We start from the raw sequence: 26,627 nt of genomic DNA, 5'->3' as shown, positions 1-26,627 counted from the left end.
AGGTGCGACAGCACAATCTAAAAGTCATTTTTTATAGCGAGCATCTGTTCGGCCCCCAAGTTGACCAGATGCTTAAATAAGTTAAAAAGGGCATGGGCAGTCTATTTGTGAAAAGGGTACTGCTTAGATCACACCATGCCACTCAACATTCCACCCTCTGCCAGGTCCTCAGCTAAAACCCTCTAGAGCTCCTAGAGGAATAGGTACAAGTGCTTCTTGCAGAGAGTGCCATGAAACCAGTGCCCACCCCAGCACGGGAAGAGGGTGTACTCTCTCAAAAGGAATGGCTGCCTCTAGCCAACCTTAGACCTCTGGATATTGGACGAGGTCCTCCTCTCCAAACACTAATAGACGGTTGCTCTGCGGGGACTTCATCCCATGCTTCACCGCGATGACATGTCAGTGCTGAATCTGAAAAATGCATACTTTGACATCCCATTCCACCCTGCGCATCACCAGTGCCTTTGATTTGTGTTAAGTGGTTAACACTATTAGGGGGTTTATAAAGTGCCTAGTGATGGTAGTAGTTGTAGTGCGCCTGCACAGACATGACCTACACATCATCCTATACCTGAGCGACTGATCATGAGCAGCATTAAACTGCAATGCCTAACGCACATTAGCACACACTCCAAAAACAGTGTCCCTACTTCACAAGTTGAGGATTCTATATCAAAAGCTATAAGTCATACCTTCACCCCAACTAGTTCTGCCCTTCCTGGGCTCTTTTGTAAACGTGCTAAAAGGGAAAACATACCCCAGTGAACATTGGGTGATGACAGTCCAACAGCTGCTTCCTCTTTTTCAGGCACAATAGCCCCTCAATCTAAGTACTGTAATGATACTCTTAGTGATGATGGCGTTGTGTGTAGCGATTGTGCCAGATTACACGTGACCACTTCAGGATTCTCTTTTGCGGCAGTGGGTAGAAACGTTAGGGCATTGGGAAGGTCTAGTGTTGGTAATAAACAAGACTCAGTAATCTCTGCTGTAAAGGGACAGCAAAAACCAATTGCTCTACAAGCCCTTTTTAGACCCCTTCTGCAACTGACCATTCAGGGCCAGCTCAGACGCCCAGACCCAGGCAGCTGAACCTTGTGATCTGGCGTCTGACTTCCTAGAGTTTGGCTATCTCAAACTTCCAGAGGAATGCATGCGCATCTTGCGAGAAAGCAAAAGACACACAATTGATGGATGGAATGCAGAACAAATCAAAACATTCACCCCCAGTCAAGAGATCTGAGTTAAAACAATCATTCTTTTGCTCACCATGCCACCCCAGTTTAGACCTGGTCATATGCAAATCATTCTTGACCCTGTGCCTCATGGCAACAGTCCAACCCGAACTACGAAGCCAGGTCCTCCCTGGACCGGAGACAGCATCCTAGGACCGGAGAGACAGGCAAGCCCAGTACTTTCACCTGGTATGCAGCTAAGTGGAAGAGTTTTATGCACTGCTGTCACAATCTTCCAGAGGAATAAATGCTTATTTTACTAAAGACGTGCAAACCCACTACTTGTACCTGTGATACAGCTGGCTAAAAGTTATTCATGCACTGCTCTATCTTTCTGGGGTGATTGGGGGTAGCACAACATTTTCCCCCCGGGAGGGCAGAAAGAATGTTTAGGCTACAGAGGTGGTGGGAGCAACCCAATGCCAAGACTGTCCCACACCATCCCCCCAAAAATATTATTTTGCTATCCCTTTGTTCCTAGTTACCCCTCTCCCCCACTCACAGATCAACCTCCTATATTTGACACCAGGAACATAAATAGAAGTGACATAGCACTCAGAATTGATTGTTCCTTGAGAGCTCTGGATCTTTTTTTGAGGTAATACATTGTTGCAGCATTGGTTGTACAAGCAGGGAGTTGGTAACTAGAAAATAACTTTACAACTAGGTACACTGCCTTCATCTGTAGCAGATTGGTGTGACTGTTTTTTATTTTCTCTAACTATAGTCTTTGTGTTTGAAAACTACACTTTTATGTGCGCCCCTTTTCCAAGAGAGAATCATCTGTCAATGTTTTGGGATAGAATGTCCTGGTGAAATCAAACCCCTTACCTAATCTGCATGTCAGTCTTTTTGGACTCTGTAGTGAATATGCTGCACACTTGATTGTACCAAGCCCACCTCAACGTCTTCCACAACCTCATTCTAACAGACTTTGGCTACCACACATTTTGAGACCCAGAGCCTCACGTCAACGACAGCAACAATTGTTTGCAAATGTATGGTGACAAATCTTCATCTGATAGACTTCTAGCCGCAGATTCCTTACCTTAGATTTATTCCCAGGCAACAGACTGGATCTGGAAGTTTTTCGTGAGCTGTAACCCTGTGCACCGGTAAGTGGTTTTCGGCTCTATGACGTCTTCCACTCCTGGAAATGGGTGCGTGGTGCCTCTATAGGCACCACACCAGGACGCTGACATCAGTTCTTTTCACACCAGGCAACTCAGTTCAGGAGAAAGTTGCCCCCATTCAATTTTTGATTGACCTTATTCAACTTTTTGTCAGTCTTTTTGAGATTTTTCTACTGGTGTGGCGGGGTGTCCACTTGGAAGGCAGACTTCAAGCCCTGCAGCGTCTGTCACCCGCAGATGTCGGTGATGAACCTTCATCTTGTGTGCCTCTGATGCCGAGAGCGCAGTCACCATGTGAAGACCTGCATCGACTAACATGTCAGGCATCCCAAGGCCTTGAGGCAGTGCTCCCTCAAGCTCTTCACTGCCAGACATTTAAAGAGGCAACTTTAGCCATCCCGGTCAAGAGGAAGTTCCTGGGATCGGTCATGAAGCCAATGATACTCGTGGTCCTCCAAGTCGTTTAAGGACAAGATCCACCAGTACAAGAATAGTAAGAAATCAAAGAGGTCCCGCAGGCACATCTTCAGGCCCTGTGGGTTGGGAGGAGCCCCCACTGGTTCTCCCTCTGTGGTCCCACACCCAGTCGTGCCCTTTGGATCCACAGATGGATCCGATCGGCGTCAATTGGGCCTCCTCAACCTTCCCTGGGACCGGTCCCGATGCCTGTGCCCTCCAGCGACTCTGGCTCCGTTACTGAGTTGGGGGTGAGAATGGGGACGGAGGGACATCGTTCAGCTCTGACTGGAGCCATGTTTTCCAGGCCAGAGTCCTCTTCTTATGGGCTGAGACTCTGGGAGGAGTCGTTGGACCCTGACTAATCCCAGCCCTACACCCCAACAAGAACTGGTGTGAGGAAATGGCTGGGACATCAGCGGACTGAACACTTCCCCAGGTACTGGCATGCTCTCTTTCTACTGGGGTTATGGAGGAGGGGGCTTGATTTACTATGATGGTGAGAAGGGCGTCTGAGGTCCTGGACCTTAGTCTATCCTCAGTGAAAGTCAAGAGTTACGTCTTTACTGAGGTGCTTTAGCCGGGAGTGACCCCCTCAGAAATGCTTTTCCTGTCTAATGAAGCCCTCTCGGACATCCTGCTGGGGACTTGGTCCAAACCCTGCTGGGGCTCGTGTGAAAAGGACGATTGCACACCGCTCTGCCTCACTGGACCCCAACTTGCCCATTCAACACCCTACCCCAGAGAGCTTGGTGGCCCAAGGCTCCACCAGCCATGTAAATCCTGGTGCATTCCCTACCACTCCACAGGATAGGAAGTCTTAAGAGGCTGGACACCTTAGGAACCGAAGTATTTTCTTCCACCAGCCTGGCGCTTCGGTCTGTGAACACCTCATGCCTTTTGGGCTGTTACTCCTAATCTTTGTGGGATTCAGTTGTGCAGGTGCTGCCCATGGTCCCGGAGGAGGCCCGAGCCATTCTTTTCCAGGCTGTGTTAGAGGGTAGAGATGCAGGGAAGTTCATGATTTGATGTGGGCTGGTAGCAAACAACTCGCTTGGCAGAGCGTTTTCTTCATCGGTGGCCTTAGGGCACCAAGCCTGGCTGAGAACAGCTAGCTTTTCCGCCCATGTCCAAGCATCACTTATGGACATGCCCTTTGGCTCCTATCACTTCAGAGACAAAGTGGACTCCGCTGTGGAGAGTTTCAAGGATAACAGAGCTACCGCCAGGTCCTTGGGCCTTTCCATGGCCCCACGCCTACACCCGTCTGCCTTTTGCTCCTTTCATGGCCATGGAAGGAGTTTCCTGGTGTGTCTTGTGCTTCCAGCTGTGTCTTTACCAGGTCAGCCACCACGTAATGCAAGATTCCCAGCATCTGCATGACCGAGGACATAACCACAGACCCTGTGGGTGAGGCAGCCAGAGATCGGCTTAGTTCACCACTCCACCCGGCAGCCAAAGCCTCCAAACCCCTTTAGTTTTGCCCTCTTTCCATCGTGAGCACTCAGTGGAAGGCAGGTTAAGCCATCACCTACCCTGCTGAAGGTCTATAACTTCAGACCCCTGGGTTCCCCAGATTGTCTGAAGGAGATACTTCCTCCACATCGTGACTTCTTCTCTACCCACTTGTGACAGGCTGACAGAAGGGATCTCTCTTTGCTCCCCCAGGAAGTGCCAGTTCTTTTGGCCAAGGGAGCCATAGACAGGGTGCTGGCGCCAGAAGTATATCATGGTTGCTATTTCCACTACTTTCTGGTGCCCAAGAAGGACTGAGGCCTTCGTCCTGTCCTAGACCTGTGCGGTCTTCATTTCTTGTTCACAATGCTCACACTCGCTCAAGTCTTGTCTGCACTAGACCTGAGAGACTGGATGGTAGTGTTCGACTTGCAGGACTCATACGTCCACATTCCAATACTGCTTGCCCGCAAGCGCTATCTGTGGTTCCTGGGGGGGCCACAATCGCTTTCATACCACCGTGCTTCCATTTGTCCTTACCGGTGCCCCTTGAGTGTTCACCAAGGTGATAGTAGTGATAGCAGCTCATCTACGGAGATCAGGGGTGCCAGTCCTCCGACTGGTTGTTGAAGGCAGGCTCGCCCTAGGCTGTCGTCTCCTACCTCCAGACTTTGGAGGACTTCTTTCACTTGCTGTGGTTCACTATCAACATGTCAAACTCACACCTGACTCCCTCTCAGACGCTTCCTTTCATCGGAGTGATTCTGGATACGACGGAGAAGTTTCTGGCCTATCTTTACGAATGGTGAGTCCAGGAAATTTGGGCTATGGTACCGATGTTCCAGTCTCTATCCTGGATTTTGGTGAGACGGACTGTAAGGCTGCTGTGCCTCAAGACCTGCTGTATCCCGCTTGTGACACATGCCTGCTGGCATATGCAGGCTCCTCAGTGAGACCTGAAGTTCCAGAGGGCTCAACATCAGGGGAATCATTCTGACATGGTCCAGATCTTGGCGGAAACTGCAATGGATCTGCAGTGGTGTATAACAATCCTCGATTTGGTCAGCGGCAGACCCCTCTCTCTCTTCCCAAAACAGATCTGACCGTGGTGACAGATGCATCACTCCTGGGGTGGGGCTGCTATCCAGAAAGAGATGGAGATCACAGGACTCTAGTTTCTGACGGAATCCTGACTCCACATCAACCTACTGGAGCTTCAGGTGATCCAGCTGGCATTCAAAGCCTTGCAACCCTTCATAAAGGGAAGGCTAGTACAGCTGTTCATGGACAACACCACTGCTAGGTGGTAGTGCAACCAGCAGGGCGGGATGGAGTCGTGGACCTTCTGTCAAGTGGTCCTGCGTCTCTGGACATGGCTGGAACGTCAGGGCAAATTCTTGGTAGTTCAACACCTGGCGGGATCTCTGAACGGCAGGGCATACAAACTCAGCCGAAGATTCCTAGCGGATTATGAATGGCGTCTCTATCAGGAGATGGTGCAGGGTCTCTTTCAGCTGTGGGGAGAGCATTGGTTCGCTCTGCTTCCCACAGCCAAGAACGTGCAGTATTAGCAGTTCTGTGTGCTGGAGTTTCCAAGACTGCTCTCGCTCTGAGATTCTTTTCATCTCGACTGGAGCTCAGGCCTCCTGTAAACCTTTCTGCCCATACCACTCCTTTCCAGAGATCTCAAGAAGATCAGTAACGACCGGGCCCAAGTCATCCTTGTGACTCTGGACCTGAGGTGTTGAGTATTGCCATGGGCCTTCTGACCAGGCAGCCCTTTAGGAGTATCTTCTGTCACAGCAACAGGCAGGGTTCCTACACTAGAACTGGTCAACACTCCACCTTCATGCGTGGAGAATGAGGGGTGACAATTGACAGCTTTGGACCTTCTGCCCAAAGTCTGTAATGTCATCTTGGCAGCCAGGCGACCCTCCACCAAGCCAGTATATGCCTGCTGTTGGGGCAAGTTTGTGGCATGATGTGCACAGACACAGGTTGGCCTTCTTTTTTGCTCCCTTCCCTGAGGTCCTTCTCTAAATCATTTCTCTTGTCCAGCAGGGCTCTGCTCTGGGCAACCTAAAAGGCTATTTTGTTTCCACCTAAGGCTTTCTGCAGTCAGCCATCCCTCTTCAAATCCCCTATTGTAAATAGGTTCTTGAAAGGTTTGCAACACGTTTCCATCTTGACTCTTCATCATGCCTCAGTGGGACCTTAGTCTGGTCTTGACTTTTTGGTTGCGCACTCCCTTACCATCAAGACAGCCTTCTTTGTGGCGATATCTGCCCGGAGGGTCAGTGAGCTTTAGACTTAGTCATCCAAGCCTCCTTACCTGAACATCTACCCAGACAAGCTGGTTCTTCGCACTGCCAAAAGTTGTCACTCCTTTCCATGTAGACCAGTCCATCACCTTGCCTATCTTTTACACTCCTCCACGTCACTCCAAGGAAGAGGACCGATGTCACTGACTGAACCCAAAAAAAGCAAAGTCGTTCTGCCTTGATGACACAAAAGATCTGGGTGGATGACCAATTCTTTGTGGGGTATGGCAGAGTGAAGAAGGCAAATGCCGTGCAGAAACTGACCATCTCCTGATGGATCATGCCCTGCATTAAGATCTGCTATTCAGGGAAAAACTCGTAACCTACTTTTAAAATACTCCTATCTTTCTAGCAGTATCCCTTCTGCCCTGTTCTCTTGGGGTAACTATATGTTTGAGGCATGTGAGCTGTAGATCACATGCTGTGCATACTCCTGTCATCTAGTGTTGGGTCCGGATGTTTGCACTTTATTTTTCTTTGAAGAAGTCTTTTGCAGTCATGAGGTAGGTGACTCCTCCTTTCAGTAATAGTGCGCATGGGCATCGACTACATTGTTGGATTGTTTTTTTCCGCCATTGGCTTTGGGTGTGAATTACTGTGCTCCGGTTCGACACCGTTCCCTTGGTTTCCCTCGGTGCGCAAGACACTCACCCTCAACGGTATTGTTTCCGATCGCGTCTCAATGCTTCACGTATCGCAGTTCTTTCTAAAAATCTTTCTAACAGAAAGCTCGTGGAAGGCCGTTGAGCCTACCCACATCGGTCCGACCTGCAGTCGATGGAACGAACTCCCTTCAAATTCTGCCCTCGGTGTCACACGAAGTACCCGCGCACAGACTCTCATGTAGTGTGCAACCTGTGTTTGTCTCCAGAACACAGAGAACAGGACTGCGACACGTGCTAGGCTTTCCGCTCCAAAAAGACACTTTGCGACAGTCGGGCTCGGTCACGACATGCAGACCTAGCACACAAGCTCCATTCTGGGCATCTTCAGGCAACAATTGGACAAGGAGACCGGAGATGGCATGGGAGCCGAGGAGGAGCAAGAACTGAGCACGGCTCCGACCAAGATGAAGACATCCCGCATGGACAACGTACTGAGAGTAGAGACCCCCTCTCGTCCCAAAATCCACCTCAACATAAAAAGAAGTCTCTGGTCCAACCCGCGCCCCTAGGCCCCGGTCAACACTGAGACCACGCTTTTGACACCCCACCTTCTGGCTCGGCACTGAAGCCTGCAAAAAGCCTTCCGGCTCCGAAACGCCTCACTCAAAATCGAGCTCCAAGCCAAAAACTTCGGGTCGAAAGAAAAGTCCGGCTCCGACCCACACCATTCGGCACCGGGAGACACATTTTGGATCCGAAGACATCAACGCCTAAGACTCCGGCACTGAAACATTCGGTGCGGAAACAGTCAGATGTGCCAAAATCACCAAAAAAAGTAGTTTCAACGCTCCAATCGATAAACCGGACCCAAAACAGAAGGTGTTGTACATTCGTCCAAAGACTGGACACATCACCAAAGTGACTCTAAAAAGAAAGACTGCTATAGAAGAAGAATATCACATACATTCCTTTGAAGAAAAGTGTTGGAACTAACCCTTCTCCTCCTCCTACTCTTCCATCACCTCCTTCCCCTCATTTTCAACCAATTTCACCTGAGCATTCACCACCACATACACCAGACAACCAGGATAATAGCTGCATGGGACTTTCTTTCGAGCTCAGCCTAAGTTGAGGACTCTAGATCATTGCCTAGCAGACATTCTACAGAAATTGCAGAGGGCACCACCACCTTCCTTGGGCCACTAACCCCTCCTCATTCCCAAGGGTGGCTGGGTGCAGGGAAAACAGCGTCTGGTGCTCAATGCGTTTCAATGAGGATCAGTCTTTTTAATAAGAGGCAGCAGGCTCCAGTTAGGAAGCCAGTTGGGCTGAACTAGCCAGTGAGCTCAGGCCTTGCGATGCTCGGGGACAGAGGGACACCTTTGGTTCTCTTTTCCAAGGCCCAGGACTGACAGGTGCAGAGGTAGCTTTAAGCATAAAGTTCTTGTTTACCAGAGCAGTCGCGGTAGAGGGGGCCTGCTTGGAGAGGCTGCCGGCGACGTCTGGGAGTCCAGGACGGGTGAAGCCACGATGGACTCTAGCTCTGGAGGGCTCGCAAACCTTGTTAGCACTGTTGGCCCACTTCAACTAGGGCCAGAGATTATGGGTGCAGTGGCTGCTTTACATGTCGGGTTTTGGCAGTTCCGATGGCCTCCGAGTGTTTTCTTTTGAGATTCTTCAGAACTGATCCACTGTTGAGGTCTTGATTCTTTTTCAAAGGCTGGCAGTACACCCAAGTTTCTGGAGTCAACAGATACAGGACAAGTCGACTTTGGGTGCGTTTTTGATGAGGGATACAGACAGGCCAGCGGGGCTGGTGCCAAGTCAGATGCTTTCTTCAGTCTTTTCCCTGTTTTTGCAGCTCTTCAGTGTCCTCTCTTTTTGGTCCTCAGGATATGCATCTCTGATTGCAGGGGCTCCCAGAAATACTGAATTTAGAGGGAGTGCCAGGTAGTACCCAATGGGCTTGTTACCTTTAGGGTGAATCACCCTCATATGACTACTTCTGTTGGAAAGTGCACATAACCCTGACTCCTGGTTGGTTAATTCTCCCCAAGGCAAGATGGAGGAATCTGAAGAGAGGGGTCCACATCACTTGCCTCACCCTAGGGTTGGATCTAGCTGAATGGGGGCATCCCTCCTAATCTAACTAATTTTTCCACCTGTCCGCCTGCCAAAAGTAGAGCAGGACAGGGGGCTTGGCATCCTACATTACAAATGCGGTGGTAGGGGTCATGGCACACAGGAGTGAGTGACATGATGTGTTTTAACTTTTGTCCGCAACAAGACACGCAGCCTGCAATGGCAGTCGTGCATGTGCTTGGTGAGGGGTCCCCTAGGGTGGCACAATTTGTCCTCTTTAGCACCTCATACCCTAGGTACCAGGGTATCCGTTACTAGGGACTTACAGAGGGTGCTAAAGGTTTTGCCAATTGTAGGAACAATTGTACGGTTTTGGGAAACCGCTCTGGCACAGGGGACCTGTTTAACAGGAACTCAGTGCACTTTCAGTTGAAATCATATCATGCACATGTCAAAAAGGGCACTTCCCTACAGGTGAGTTTTATGTAATTTATAAACATAAAGTTAAGTCTTTAGTTGAATTTTCTCCCATTTAAGTGTCACATTTACACACAGCAAGCATCTTTCTCCCAGTGACTGCCTGACCTGCTGCCATATTTGTAACTGAAAACTAATACAGCCATTTATTTTAAATGGGAGAAATCTAAAGTGCAGAAATATTTTATGAACATTTTTGCACAACACTTTTTTGCATTTTAAATTTCTACCATTTAAAAAAAAAAAAGTTGTGTTTGTGTTGTACATGTAGTGGCGCCACATATGGCGAAAGGTATGCCTATTACCTCTAGTACATACGACGCAGGCTCTCAGTCACCCATACACAAATATCCCATTCATTTGCACACGTTCAAACATCCCCACACACCATGCACTCAATACCCTATCATAGTAGCCCTAGACACAGTATTTTGTTCAAACCATATAGTGTCTGGGCGCATGTACATTGGGCCAGGGGCTGTCTGATGACAATGCACGAGGTTACTTGGCCCTCAGTAGTTCACAATGATTTTCACTGAGCACAAGTAGCTCTCATTACAGAAAATGCTGGAGGTCCCTGGTTTAAATCTTGACGTTTGTTTGCAGTTATTATTTTTACTGTATAATGAAATATTTTTAAAAGGGTATGTGTTTGTGCTTGTTTTGTAACACTTACATTTCTTTATTTAGAAAGGTGATGCTGAGTCAATAGAACTGTTTGAGATTCCTGTAAAAGATCTCACGTACGACCAGCTTCAGCTGCTGAAGGTATTTGGAATTTGAATATTTTTTGTAATGTTAGTTATACATCCGTGGAATCCTTACCTTCACAATTGTGCAAACAATGAGCAAGCGATGTCCAAGCGAACCCATGCAGATATTAGGAACATTTTGAAAACATTTTCTTTATTTGATCATCACAGATAATCAGTAATTAGAACATGAATGTACACTAGATCATCCTGCATAATATAGTTGTTGCTATCCATAGCTGAGTCTGATCTGTTGTATGACAGAAGCAATGCAAATGATGTCCTAAGAATACAGAAATATCTTCACCCTTGCATTCATGTACATTAAATCTTTGAGTTCAGTAAGGAATGTTACACATTGCATTACAAATTCATATTTAAATTAAATTGCTGGATTGCCATAATTACATTTTTATTGATTAATATGATGACACTGGACATGGTTAAAAGACAAACATTTGTAGCATGCCGGTTCAACGCCTTCATTGAAGATCTCTTCAAAACCGGCACCAGACTCCATATCGGCATCGCAGCCACCATCAATACCAAAGACCTCGATGCTGAAGACACCAAGGGGCCCATTGATGCTGAAAACCCATTCGGTACCAAAAACACCATCAAAGGCTGGCTATGATGACTGCGAGCAGCCTATTCTCCAGCGCTTGCCGAATGCGTTGGATGTTCGCCAAATCGGCTTTTCATTCACCCACAAACTTGGAAAATCTCAACCAAGCTGCCACAGCAAACCCTGCCATGGGAGTTGTCGTCCTTCAGGGACAAAATTGACTTGAAACCTACAGTTCCTTCAGGGTCCAAAAGACAGAAGAATAGGGGCACTAGCCTGCTCCGTGCGCGACCCTTTTTTCCTCCTTTCACACTGCCACCACCAGACAGGTTACCTCCTCCAGCTTCTAAAGCTGGGTCACCACACTGTCCTTCTGGGGCGGGAAGCCCATTGTTTCCAGGGAAGCGCTATGATGCCCCCCATGAGCCTGAACACTGGGGCGACGCATAGTACGACTATGATGTGATTTCCCTCGGGCAATACAGACCCTGATCTGTGCCCGACAAAACCTTTCCCACCTGATGAACTTACCATGTACAAAAATGTTATACAAAGGGCAGCTATTTTTCATAAAGTAGATATTCACGTGGTACAGGAAGATGACTGTCGGTCAAAATACTGTTAAAAAGCTCAAAGCATCCTCCAGTTCATCTCCATGCTGAAGACGATGCTCAAAATAACGCCAGACACCTTCAAAGAGCCAGTCAAAGTTCTGGTCATCAAACCAAGGGTCGTCAAAAATACACACCCTCTCCCAATGACCCACCCTGCATCCTTGGCCACGTTCCTCCCAACTCCATTGTGCGCCATATGACGCAGATACATGCTAACACCCAGGGTACAAAGGACACTCCACCTCCTGTCAAACATAGTAAAAAGATTGCTGCAGCATGCAAGAGGGTGGTAGTACAATTAGCCACACATTTGCGGTTGCTAACTCCATTGACCCTACTCTGCTGATACAACAGTGTGTATTGGAGTTAGATGGAGGCAAAACCATCTCAAATACCATTGTCCACTATGCTCTTGGTGTCGCCAACACTGTAACCAGTGATCTTAATACTAGCCTCCTGGTCAGGTGTCATGCTTTGCACCATGCCCTCGAGTGGGAACTCAACCCACAAGTCTTATTTCCATACCTCCGACATTGGGAGTTTTCAGAAATCGAACTCTGTCTTTGAATGCACCACAAATGTGGCAAGATGAAAACAAAATGTAATGGCCTGTTTACAGAAAGCTGGTTCTTGGAAGAATACAGTAAACAATGTTTGGGCAACGGATTGACAAACACGAGCTGGACAGGCTAAGGCAAATAAAGCCAGCAAATAGAAAGCCAGCAAATGTGAATTACAAACCACGTAGTCAATGGTCTGCAATGGACAGACTATTCTTAGGTCAACTTTATGACTGTCCCCAAGATGTCTTTAGCAAGCCAGGCTGAGACCTAAAAGAGAGCCACTATGGCTTTCTTTGGAAACGTATACCCATAGCTGACATCTGTAATTCAGCTACATGGTCTACTTCATACACGTGCACCAAGCACTACTGTGTGGATGTCTTAGCGCACCAACAAGGAAGATCTGACCAACCTGTTCTCAGAACTATATCTGATAGACTTCTATGTACAGATTCCTTACCTTAGAATATACTACAGGCGTCGGACTGAATCCGAAAGCATTTGGTGAGCAGTACACCTGCAGGCAGGTAGGTTATGTTGTTCTGCTCTGTGTGACGTTGTTGGTGTCCTCTGCACCGGAAGTGACGTTTGAGGTGCCTATATAGGCGCAACCCCAGCACGCCGACGTCACTTTCTTTCTGCATCAGTCACTGCTCCAGTCAGCGCAGATCTGAAGAGAGCTACCCCCAGTCACTTTTTGACTAACCTTTTTAAAACCTTTGTTGAAGATTTATTTTTAGACTTTGTCCCCTGGTGTGAAAAATGTCCACCAGACAGGCAGGTTTTAAATCATGTGATGCCTGTCAAAGACAGAGGTCAGTGACAGACCTGCTCCTAGTTTGTTTGGCGTCTGTAGTGTGATCACAAGGCCAAGACCTGCAGGGATTGCTACGCCATGCATCCACTTTAAGCAGATCCATGCTGCGGACTCGCAGCGGGCTCCAAGAACAGCCGGTCACTCTCTAATTTCTTGCTGTAATTATAAAAATCTGTTTTCTTAATGCTGTCTAAAAGTGTATTTTAAAAGCATTTATGGGGAATTTGACGACGGACACCTAACAAGTGTGGTTGGAGGAATTGTTGCTATCTTAAGTATCCTGTACATAGGCACGGATCACTTTATTGGGAGCATTTGAAATCATGACCAAGTTGAGGTCATTTTCCACGCTCCAATTTAGAGCAGAGCACCGTTTTTACTCTGAATACCGGGGTCATTACTAGGACGATTTTTTTTAGTTTTGAGCAGTCTAGTGTTTGAGACCAGCTCCCTCTCTATTTAAAAAGGCTTATGCCGCTGACACGCTGCTGGCACACCAAAGCCAATCCAGTCTGTTTCCGGACCACGTCTAGCAGAAGCCATGCTGCCTTTTCTTCCCCTACACAGGTGTGTTCCCTTTCAAGGGAAGTACTGGTGTCTTTCTAATGTAGCCCTTGTCATTCATCTAAACTCTTTGACCCCTACGATGGGGATTCTTTAGGCTTTGTGTGTAAATCTTGTGGGGTCTCAAGGAAATGTTGAAGGCTGGGTTGACTAATGCTATACCCCGGGATTGCGCACCCAGATGTGTCATCTGGTTCGATCAGTTGAAAGGCCTGTTCATTAGTTTTAGGTCCCTCTCCAAGCCCTCGTCTGACATATTGTTTCTATTAGATAACACTTGGGACTTACATTTCTCATGGAAACCTGGCTGATGGAAGGTTCTAACCCAGACCTCGCCATCCCACCAGGTCACAGGATTTTGTATGCTAATGGGGGAGAAGATAATAGTGAAGGAGGCAGCTATCATCCTTAACGATAATTTTGAAGCCTCCTCATCGGTGCTGGGCCAAATTGAGAACCTTGATGGTCTTATTTTTCTGCATTAATATATTCCCTTCATCCTTTTTCTGGCCTGCTGATTTATAAATCCCCGGACAACCCCAATTGCTGACTTCCTCAACTGTGACACTATCGCTCATTTGTCACTTCAGTACGCTGGTGTTAGTGTGCTGGGGGCTTTTAACACATACAGATGTTCATAACTGAATTCAGGCCTCAAATGTTGAATGCCGTAGATTCAGACTTTGGCAGATCTTAACTTGACACAACATGTTACGGCACCCAACAACAAATCAGGCCGTATGTTGGACTTCAACTTTTCCAAAATTCTGTGTCTCTGAGCCAGTGCCGCTGAGTACATGGTTTGGACAGATAATTTCCTGGTCCTGTTCTCTTTTTAAAGTTCTAGACATTTGCTAATGACTAGGACAATTCCCGAATTGAATAGAAGCTGGTGCAAAGTCACAGAGGTCTCTTGTGCTCTCTTCAGTCCTCCCCCTCCTTCTTTCTCAGGCATCCACTACTCTGATGCGGTCCTGATTATTCAATGGATCACCAAGGCCGTGGACCTTCTAGCACCCCTGGAAACTCAAACAGCTGAAAAATCCAAGCCTTCTGCTCCCTGTTTTTGTCCCGCCTTAATAGCAGAGAAAATCTTGTATGAAAAGCTTGGGGGCAGCTGGAGGAGGTCCTATGACCACGAGGCAAAGCGGCTCTTTAAAGCATCGCTCAGTAAATTCTGCAATCATGAGAAGGCACTTCTTGATATGCAGTAAGGCTGCCACTAATTGCTCCAGCGAAAGAAAATTCAAAAACATTGTGCTACTTTTTCCTTGCTGTTTCTGGACTGCAGAACTGGTGACTTCCCCATGCCTAGTCACAGACCTGCCCTCTCTGAATTTTATCTAGGAATTATTGAAATGCAAATCAGCCCCCCATCCTCCCAGAATGGTAGCACACTGTTAATCCTTCCCTCAAGATCTGGAATGCATCTTTCAACTCTGATATTTTTCCTGCCACTTAGAACCAATCATTCCTTCTACTTCTAAAAACGTAAAACGTGTGCTTAGTAGTTTCAGGCCCATTTCACATCTGCCAGCCTCGGCAAAGATCTTGAAGTTGGTGAACTGCCAAATCTCATCCTAAATAGAGGCAAATTGTCTGCTCCGTGACACTCAGGCTTTCGTGGAGAATCCAGCATCAAAACTGCACTGTTGAAAGTGTCAGTCTGTTCGGGAAACACTGGACAGAGGTGCTTCCGCTATGTTTGTATTGGATCTTTCAGCAGCATTTGACACGATGTTGCATGCCACCATGTTGAATAGATTAATTCCACTTGGCTTTCAGTGCACAGTCTTATCCTGGATAAATTCCTTCTTGGCAGAATGTACAGAATGTTTTTATTCACCCTTTCTATTGCTCCCCCAAACTTCTGGTCTGTGTGGTACCACTGGGATCTTTCCTGAGCCTGCTGTTTTTCTACATCTGTATTGGCCCACTTGTCACCTTGATTGAAATCTGGCTGGTGAAGGTGGTTTGCTATGCTGATGAAATGTACCGGTTTTTCTCCTTTAGGGAGCACTCGGAAGTGGCCTTCCTCAAATTCAAAAAGTGCTTGTAAGGTATATTCAATTGGGTAGAGTCCAATTTCCTAAAATTAAATGTGGACAGACAGGGGTTCTTTTTCAGCCAGAACCCCTCCACCCCCCTAATCTTCTGGTGGCCTGAAGAACTTGACAGGCCCCCATCAGCAAGGAATCTGAGCATCCTGTTTGATTCCGACCTCAATTTCATGAAACAAATCAAACTAATCTCTTTGATTTGCTCCCTGAAGCTTAGATATGTCGGGAAGCTGCAATTCCTTGTTCCGCTGGAAACCCAAACATTTGTGGTCTGTGCACTCATGAATTCACGTCTTGACTATGCCAACAGCCTCTATCTGAGCCAAAGACTCCAAATCATTCAGAATGCGACAGATAGGCTGATCTGGTGGGTCACTTTTCGCCAACAAATTTTACCCCACTTAGGCAGCTGTATTGGCTCGTTTGACAATCTGCCTTCATCCCTCTCGTGCTGTGTGTGACACAGCGGGTTTGGGTTCCCAGTTTTTATTTGACAATGTAGGGTTTGCCGAACTTAAAAATAGAGCTGCACAGTACCATGGGGTTGAACTCCATTCTGACCCCATAGAGGAGGAATTTTTATTAGAAACATTCTCGCAGCCTCAAAAAACAACAAATACTCTCCCTATGCTCAAAGGGATGATTAAACATGCCCCTGAGGTTTTTAAAGACCCTGTCAGAGCTAGAGTGCTCAATTCTAGAATTGAGAAGAAATACAAGCCAACTCCAAGCGATCCAGCTTACATTAAAGGTCAACTCCCTCTGGACTCATTAGTAGTGGCAAATGCCCATAAAAAGGCAAATTCCCAAACCACAGGTGATGCCCCTCCGCCAGACACAGAATATAAACTACTGGATGCATCCGGTAAAAGAGTTTTGTCCCAGGTGGCACATTTTTGTCGTATCGCCAACTCACAAGCTTTACTGGCGAGGTATGACAGGGCTCACTACGATGAGCTTAAACTCGTGCAACATCTTCCAGACGCATACAAGAACAAGGGAAATGATCTCATACAAGAGGGAAAGGTAATCCCAAACACCACCATAAATTGTGCCCTGGATGCAGCAGATACAGCATCCGGTGCAATTAATACAAGTGTGTTACTACGTAGACACGCGTGGCTGCGCATATCTGGTTTCAAACAAGAGGCACAGTCTACCATCCTCAATCAACCATTTGATCAGGAACACTAGTTTGGACCCACTGTGGACTCATCGTTAGAAAAGATGAACAAGGACACAAATATCCAAATCTATGGGGGCTCTACAAGCAACAACTAGTAGAGGTTCTTTTCGTCCCTCCTCTTATAGGGGCGCCTCCAAGACAATTGGTACAGAAACCACCTCTTCCGCCTATAAAAGCCCCACCCAAACGTCCCCTAACAGAGGTTATTTTTGAGGAAATTACAGAGGTAATAACAGAGGGAGAGGGGGTGGTTCTAACACCCGCAACTTCCCCACCACAAAGCAGTGACTCCTCCACTCCACCCAGAACACTCCACTCCGGTTGGGGGAAGACTATCACAGTTCCTACCTGTATGGATTTCTATCACCACAGACAGGTGGGTAAGATAAATTATCCAATATGGTTACTGCCTGGAACTCACTTCTACTCCTCCCCACATACCTCCCAAACAGCGTCCATTGTCCACAGAACATCTCGCGCTTCTCAAGCAGGAGGTTCTCTCTCTTGCAAAAGCATGCAATAGAACCGGATTCCTTACATCACCAAGGTACAGGGATTTACTCCCTTTATTTCCTCATTCCAAAAAAGAACGGCTCTCTCAGGCCAATATCAGACCTCAGACCATTAAACCTGTACATACAATCCGACCACTTCCACATGGTCACTCTATAACAGGTCCTCCCACTGCTTCAACAAGGTGATTTCCTTGCCACTCTAGATCTCAAGGTCGCCTACTTCCACATTCCTATTCACCCTGCTCACAGGAAATACCTAAAGTTCGTAGTGGATGGACAACATTACCAGTTCAAAGTCCTTCCATTCGGAGTCACAGCACCCAGAGTCTTTACAAAATGTCTCGTGGTGGTAGCAGCCCACTTAAGAAGACATCACATTCATGTGTTTCCTTACCTAGACGACTGGCTCATAAAAGCCAAGTCACGCAGCAGTTGTGTACGAAACACACACAACACAATCCAGCTGCTACACAATTTAGGATTCACAATAAACCTCACCAAGTCACATCTCCAGCCGTCCCACACCCAACAGTATCTAGGTGCAACAATAGATACTTCCAAAGCCCTTGCATACCCCAACCCAACCAGAATAGCCAGTATGCAAGCCCTCATAGCAAAATGTTGCCCGCAACACTCACTACCATCTCGAGTGTTCATGCAGTTTATAGGGATGATGGCCTCTTGCAAGTTTAATCATCCCATACGCAAGACTCCAGATGCGTCCATTACAGGAATGTCTGGCACAAGGCCAGGTTCAACTTACAGATCTGGTGTTGGTAGACAGCCGCACATATCGCTTTCTGCAATGGTGGAGAACAGAAAATGTTTCCAAAGGGCAGCCGTTCTTAGACCCAGTTCCACAAATAGTGCTAATAGCGGACGCATCGCTCACTGGCTGGGGAGCTCATCTCTTAAATCACACCACTCAGGGTATGTGGACCCCTCAACAGAAACTCCTCCGCATCAATCACCTGGAGTAACTGGCCATATTTTTCGTCCTGAAATCATTTCCTTGGCAAAACTGTCCTCGTCGGAACGGACAACATGACAGCAATGTACTATATAGAAAAACAAGGGGACACACACACACACTGCAGCTTTCACGCCTAGCACAAAGTATTTGGAGATGGGCCATTCCTCAAAAGATATACCTCTTATCAGAGCATCTACCTGGGATACACTATCAAATTGAAGATCTGCTCAGTCGTCGTCAACAGCAGATTCACGAATGGGAACTTCATCCGCAAGTTCTTCATCCGTGTTTTCAAATGTGGGGCACCCAGACATAGATCTGTTTGCCACACACTTAAACACAAAATGCCCAAACTTCGGCTCCAGGTATCCACTCCCATTATCCAAAGGCAATGCGATATTGATGAACTGGTCAGGCAGATTTACGTAAACTTTTCCGCCTCTCCCGCTCATTCCGTTACATGTACGCAAGCTCAAACAGTCTCTCATAATGAACCTGGTTGCTCCAACCAGGGCCCGACAACCATGGTTCACAACACTGCTGGAACTCTCAGTAGTCCCACACCAAAAGTTACGGCTTTCCCCAAAGCTTCTCACACAGAACCATGGAGACATAAGGCATCCAGAACCAGCTCAACTGAATCTAGCGATCTGGCACCTGAAGTCTTAGTTTGGTTACCTCAATCTCCCACCAGACTGCATGAACGTCATTAGAGAAGCTAGACGTCCTACCACTAGAGCATGCTATGCAGCTAAATGGAAAAGATTTGTTGTTTACTGCAATAACACAATCAATCCACTAGATGCTTCAACTCAAAACATTATCTGTTATCTACTGCATCTACAAAGATGTAATCTGGCATACACATCCATACGATTACACGTTGCTGCTATAGCAGCTTACCTGCAAAAGAGACCACACTTGTCATTGTTTAGGGTACCTCCCATCAAAGCTTTCATGGAAGGCCTTATAAGGATAACCCCTCCCAGAATTGCACCCTCTCAATATGGAATTTAAATATTGTCCGTACAAGGCTCATGGATCTCCCATTTGAACCTTTTACATAAATGTAAGTTATAGTTCCTCACATGGAAAGTAGCTTTCCTTGTGACCATCACATTTCTCAGCAGAGTGGGTGAACTCCAGGCATTAACCATACAAGAACCATTTTTGCAAATACATCACAACAAAGTGATTCTTAGGACAAACCCTAAATTCTTACCTAAAGTAATTTCAGCCTTTCACCTTAACCAGTCTGTTGAGCTCCCAGTCTTTTTTTCCTCAACCAGATTCAGTAGAAGAACGAGCTCTTCGTACGCTTGACGTCAAACAAGCTATTCTTTACTACATTGAAAGGACACAAAGTTTCAGGAAAACTAAACAACTTTTCGTAGGTTTCTCAACACCACATGAGGGCAATCCTATGTTGAAAGCTAGAATTGCCTGGTGGATCGTTAAATGCATTCAAATATACTACCAAAAAGCAATGTACATTATCCATTCCCCCTAGAGGGCATTCCACACGCAAACTAGGGGCATCCATGGCATTCTTTGGAAACATCCCCATGGATGCCATTTGCAAAGCCGCAACATGGTCTACAGCACACACTTTCACAAAACACTACTGTGTAGATGTGCAAGCAAAACAGGCTACTGTGGGCCAGGCTGTACTAAGAACACTTTTTCAAACTACTGCAACACATACAGGTAGCCACTGCTAACGGGGTAACTGCTGTATAGTCTATGCAAATGTATGCGATCTACAGCTCGTATGCTTTGAACAGAAAATGCTACTTACCAGTATGCATCTGTTTCTGGCATGTAGAGCTGTAGATCTGCATACGCCCACCCGCCTCCCCGGACACCTATATGTGTTGCAGTACTATCTTACATCGATACATTACAAATTGACATCTTTTCTATTTCTAACTAACTCTATCATCACCCTTTATGGCGAAAACAATCTGGAGATGGAGGAGATGCCCATGCGCACTACTAACCAAAGGAGGAGTCACCTATCTCGTGACTACAAAGACTTCTACAATAACAAAGTGCAAACATCCGAGCCCAACACCAGATGGTGATCTATGCAAAAGTATGCTGATCTACCGCTCTACATGCCAAGAACAGATGCATACTGGTAAGTAGCATTTTCCTTTGATGGCTCCCATCTGTAAGGAGATGGAGGACTCATTCAAGCACAGCAGGCTTATGGCCAGGTCCTTGAGGCTTTCCATGTTCTCTTGCCAACCCCAGTCTGCCTTACATCCCTTTCGTGGCTTTCATCTGTCTCTTTTTACACCCAGCCGCCATGGCCTGCAAGCTTTGCAGTCCTTTCGTCGCAGAGGATGTGGTTCCCATAGACCACATGCGACAGGCAGCTAGAAGTCTGGCCAGTCCACCACCTCCCTGCCTTCTCCAGACCCCCTAAGTTTGCCCTCCAACCTACATAGCCATCCAGGAGGGGAGAGCTAGGTTACGCCATCACATTCACCTCTGCAGGTTGATAACATCTGACTGTTGGGTTTTGCAGCTGGTCTTAAGGGGCTACTCCCTCCCCTTTGTGGCCACCCACTTGCAGCAGGCTGAAAGAGTGCCACCTCACCTTACTTCAGAAGCAGGTTGTGGTTGCTATTTCCTGGTATGTTCTGGTGCCTAAGAAGGACGGAGGCATTCGTCTTAGCCTAGACCAGCGCCCTCCACTTTTTCCTGAAAAAGGAGAAGTACAAGATGCTCACCTTTGGCCAAGTCCTGTCTGCCTTGTATCTGGGAGACTGGGTGGTAGCGTTGGACTTGCCCGATGCATATTTTCACATCCTTATTCTGCCTGCCCACAGACAATTCCTGTGGATTATGGTGGGCTAAGAGCACTTTCAATTCGCTGTGCTCCCCTTCGGCCTTTCCAGCGCCTCTCGGGTGTTTACCATGAGGTTGGTGGTGGTTGCAGCACATCTGCAGAGATCAGGGGTTCCAGTCTATCCTACCTTAACGATTGTTTGGTGAAGGTGGGCTTGCCACAGGCAGTCCACTCCCATCTGTCTACTGCTAGTCTCCCTCATTTGCTGAGGTGTTCACTATCAACGTGCCGAAGTCACACCTGGCTGCCTCTTACCCGCTCCCTTTCATCTGAGCTGTTAGAGACACATTGCAGTTCGGGCCTATCCTCCTGAGTGGCAAGTCCAGGATATTCAGGCTATGAAACCGATGTTTCGGCCTCTAACCTGGGTTTCGGCGAGAACGGCCCTGAGGTTGTTGGGTCTCATAGCTTCCTGCTTGTAAGACCTGCCCGCTGGCAGATGCTGGCTCTGCAGTGGGACCTGAAGTTCCAGTGGGCACAGCATCAGAGGAATGCCTTTGACATGGTCCAAATCTCAGGGGGAACTGCAAAAGACCTGCAGTGGTGGATAACTGACCGTGATTTGGCCAGTGGCACACCCCTCTCCCTTCCCCACCCAGAGCTGACTGCAGTGACTGGTTCGTCACTACTAGGCTGGAGAGGCCATCTGGGAGAGATGGTCAGAGGACTCTGCTCTCTGGTGGAATACAGGCTTCACATCAGTCTTCTGGAGCTTCAGACAATCCATTTGGCATTGAAGTTCTTACCTTCAATCTGGGGAAGGCTGGTTCAGGTGCTCAGGCAACACCACCACCATGTGGTACTGCAACAGACAGGGCTGGGTAAGGTTGTGAACCCTCTGTCAAGAGGCCTTGTGCCCCTCGACATGGCTGGAACACCAGCGCATATCCCTAGTGGTTAAACACCTGGCGGGCTCTCTGAATCCCAGAGCCGACCATCTCATCCATCAATGCTTAGCGGTTCAGGAATGACGTCTCCATCTGGGGATGGTGCCAGTTTTCTTCCAAGAGTGGGGAGATCCTTGGTTAGATATGATCACCTCTTCCGGGAACGTGCAATGTCAGGAGTTTTGCGCACTGGAGTTTCCAAGGCAGCTTTTGTCTTGGGTGGAGCTCAGGCCTCCTCTATGCCTTTGTCCCAAAAGCACTCCTTCCCAGAGGTCGCAAGAAGATCCGGAACGGCTGGCTCAAATCATCATTGTGGCTCCGGATTGGGCACGGACCGTATAGTATCCCAAGCTGTGGAGCATAAGCATCGATCCTCCGATTAGGCTGCCTCTTCAGGAGGATCTTCTTCCTCAGCAACAGGGCAGGGTTCTGCACCAAAATTCTACACCTTTTTGCGTGGAGATTAGGTGAGGACTTATTACAGACTTCTGGTGGAAGGTCGAAGTCTGTTATATTATATTGACAACCAGGCGTCCCTACACCCAGCTGGGATACGCCTGCTGTCGGTGCAAGTTCCTGGCATTGTGTACAGATAAACACGTTGATCCCCTATCTGTGCCCCTCACCCAGGTTATTTTGTTCATTCTCACATTAGCCCAGCAGGGATCTATTTTGGTAACTTCAAATGGTTCTTTCTGACATTTTGGCATTTCTCGGTTGCCAAATCAGCGATCCCTTTTCAAATTCCCTATTGTACATAGGTTCCTGAAAGGTCTCCAGCATATGTTCCCACAAGCGCCGTTTGTTGGAGCTCAACCTAGTTCACACTTTTCTCATGTGCACTCCATATTAGAAGCTCCACAACTGCTCACTCAGGTTCCTAACCACCCAGACGGCCTTCCTAGTGGCAATAACATCTGCCCAGAGGGTCATTGAGCTACAGACATTGTGTGCACATCCTCCGTACCTTACTATCTACCCAGACAAGCTGGTCCTTTGGACTTGAGCATCCTTTTTACCAAAGGTAGTAACTTCCTTTCACGTAAGCCAATTTATCGCTCTGCCTATCTTCTACGCTTTTACTCACCCTTTTAAGGTAGAGGAGAGACCCCACCAGCTGGAACAAAAAAAAAGGTCTTTCTACCTTGAGGGAACAAAAGAGTTCTAGGTGGACGATAAACTCTTTGTGGGGGATGTCGAGACCAAGAAAGGGAAGGCATGTGGTGCAGAAGTGGACATCTTGTGATGGATAGTGCTCTACATCAAAATCTGCTATGCGCTGGCCAAAAAGCAGCCTCCTGAGGGTTTGAGTGCTCATTCCACCAGAGTGAATGCTGCTATCCCCGCATTAGCCCACAGAGTTCCTGCCCTAGATATGTCAGGTAGCAATGTAGCTTTCTTTCGACGAGTCTACGATTCAGTACTGTCTGGACAGTCCAGTCCGGCGTGACATTCACTTTGCCCTTTCAGGTCCTACAGAACTTTCTAGTCTAATCCGTCTTGCAACCCAACGTCCAGGGAGGTATTGCTTGAATATGTATTCTAAGGTAAGGAATCTGCAGTTCAGAGTCTCTATCAAATGAACAAGTTACTTACCTTTGGTAACGCCTTATCTGGTAGAGACTCTATCTAGCCACAGATTCTTTATTAACCCTTCCATCCTCCTCACTCTGCAAATGGTTTATAATGTAAAGGACTGTCCCTTTAAGCACCCTAGCTTTACATACCAGTGGTCAGTGTTCATGAAAAGAAACTAATGGTGCGCTGGGGTGGCACCTATATAAGGACTGTGCACGTCACTTCCGGTACGGTTGACACAGGCTGTGCCACGTGGTTCCGAACTATGCCACCTACCAGCACACATGGGTAGTGCTAACCAGATGTTTCCAAATTCAGTCTGACGCCTGGGAAATATACTAAGGTGAGAAATCTGCAGTTAGATAGTCTCTAATATGTTTGTTGAATAGCTTTACTTCTGTTATCTGAGCATCTAGCATTGAAATATCAGCCAACTTCTCATTTATATTTATTTTATTCTTTTTTTAGTTGTCTCATGTGACTGCACTGAAGTTGAAAGAGACTTATGGTACGTATAAGTGAAAAAATGAATTTTAAATTGGTTACTTCAGTGTGTCAGTGTGCTTCTGCAGGCAGCCTACGTTTTCTAGCTATAGCATAGCACATTACATTTTCGGGAAACACTATTGATATGCACAATAGACCAATCATTAACCAGCATGCTGTCATTTGTAGAAGTACCACCATCAGGACATCTCGCACTACTTATGGAAACTGTCTGAAATTCATCTTGCAGGAGTATGGTGCTCTTGCTCCTGGCTTTCTCGAACTTTCAATTACTGTTACTGCAGTTAGGAAACATTTACCTTCCTTTCTTTCTATATTTTTCTTCCTTCTTTCTATATTTGCTTCTTTTTTTCTTATTCTTTCTCATTTTACCTTTTTTTTTTTTTTTCTATTGCTCTCTTTCTTACCCTTCCTGCCTTTCCTGCCAACTGAGGTATTTCCACTTAAACTCGTGTCTGTGATGTTTCCCATTATCAACCTCTAAGTGTCCCTGCCAACTAGTAACAGAGTAGAACTTGCTTCTGTAGTTGTTACTTTGGAGCTTCACCAAGCAACTCACCTGCCGCCCACCACCCCAACGGAACTGTGCATACTGCATAAATAATAAAGTTCTGTATACCTGCAAATAGACACATTGTTGCTTCTATTCCACCAGACACAAGCGCAGAACCTGCTTCTCGAACACTCTGTAAATTACTTAATTCTCCAGTATTAGATCTGTCATAGATTCACATGCTTGTATCATTCCCCATCGTCGAAGTGGGAGTCTCACGGTACTATTTCAAAGCAATAAGATTATTAAGCATAGGCTACAATGGCACTAGGCCATGCAGTTAATAGCCAAACTTGGTCTATATCCAATCAACAGACAGCATCCTCTAGAACACCCCCCACAGAGGCTAGATTCCTCAGATTTTCTACCAAACGTTGTGTGAAGGGAGTCTCCCTGAGCTTTGCTCAGTTTATTCTTCAAACCTTCTGATTTCAGGAAACACTTCTCATGTCAGACGAATGTTGCTTTCCAATATTACCCTTGGGCATTCTGGCCATGACAAACATTATACGAAGGGTTTATTCAGGCCATGTAACATCCGTGGCAAATTGATGGCCCTCCTAAAAAGTGCATTTATTGCCTCTATCCTGATCACACAGTCAAAGACTGTAAAATATGTTGCACTTTTTCACAGAAGACCCTCAAAGATGGAGAGGGAAGACTTTTGTTGTGGTTACATAGGATTCAATCAAAGGAAAACCCAGTTTCTGAGGGAGAGGGTGATGATTCTTTGAGATCTGGCAAATCCTAAAAAAAAGGATAGATCCTCTGACAAAAAGTCTTCCGAACACCCTAAGAATGCCCTTAAGAAACACCACCATATGACCCCTGGTCATTCTAAAAGGTCTCAGGAGAAATTGCATCATAGACCTTCTGTGAGAAGCTGGGTGGGTCTCTGTTGTAGTACCCCCCCCCCCCCCCCCCCACTTTTTGCCAGACTACTGATGTACTTTGACTTGATGTGCCCTGGGTCCCTGCCAATCCGGTTCCCAGGGCCTGTGTTCTTTCACCCAAAACGAACCCACACCCAGTTGGCATCTGTGGCCACAGGTCAGCCCCTAGGTAAATGGTAGGCTGCGTGTCTTGGTGCAGAACAAAGTGAAGAATCGACATGGTACACATCCCGGTGTGCCATGTTTACAAACCACTGCCCTGGCATAGATCAGTCACCGCTCAAGCTGGGTGCACTACACCAGTGGTGAGGGTACTAGTTCATGAACCCTGTACCCTTAGTGTCTTAAGTCTATTCTTAGACATTGTGCAGTGCTGCCATTAAGAGTATATCGTTCTGGGAGTTTGTCATTATGAACTCCACAGCACTATAATGGCTTCACAGAAAATTGAGAAGTTTGGTATCAAACTTCTCAGCACATTAAACCTACACTGATACCAGTGTGCGATTTAATGAAAAATGCACACAGAGGGCGTCTTAGAGATGCCCCCTGAAAGACGACCTACCACTTGTGTCCAGGCTGAGTGACTGCTTTCAGCTGCCACCACCAGACATGTTTCTGGACCCCTGGGTCAAGAGCCTGCTGCTCTTGGGGGGCCTGAAACAATGCAAATCCTGGAACGAGGTGCCAAGCCTCCTCCCCAAGGATGGGCAGGGTCCACGAAGGAGAAGCTTCAAAGGCTTGCTGCCTTTGTGAGCTTCCCCAGTCCACTTGCTGCTTTCAGCAACTGGTCCCCACTGGTTCTGACCCCCACTTTGGGCGGGAGAACCGGCAGGAGAAACAAGTGAGGAAGATAGGTGTGCCCACCTCTGCCAACTCCACCCCTCAGGTGGGGGAGGCAAGAGGAGGCACAGCTCTCAGTCCCCACCATCTTGCAGATGGGGGGGACCCAGCCAACCAGGGAAAGGCTTATGCCCCC

The 26,627-nt window shown here is 47.2% G+C and overlaps 1 protein-coding gene across 2 annotated transcripts in view; it reads left to right on the top strand.

Annotated features, from left to right (window-relative positions):
- Nucleotides 1-26,627, top strand: part of GPCPD1 (glycerophosphocholine phosphodiesterase 1) — a 701,876-nt gene that overhangs the window by 402,113 nt on the left and 273,136 nt on the right. For both annotated transcript variants that reach the window (XM_085612626.1, XM_085612627.1), the window contains exons 13-14: nt 10,455-10,532; nt 24,164-24,203. In XM_085612626.1, coding sequence (XP_085468752.1) covers nt 10,455-10,532; nt 24,164-24,203 — 118 coding nt within the window. The remainder of the gene's footprint in view (nt 1-10,454; nt 10,533-24,163; nt 24,204-26,627) is intronic.

This window comes from Triturus cristatus, chromosome 6 (assembly GCF_964204655.1).
Source record: "Triturus cristatus chromosome 6, aTriCri1.1, whole genome shotgun sequence".
In the NCBI taxonomy this organism is placed as follows: Eukaryota; Metazoa; Chordata; class Amphibia; order Caudata; family Salamandridae; genus Triturus; species Triturus cristatus.
Note: the sequence above shows the minus strand (reverse complement) of the source record. Positions and strands in the feature narration are given on the sequence as shown.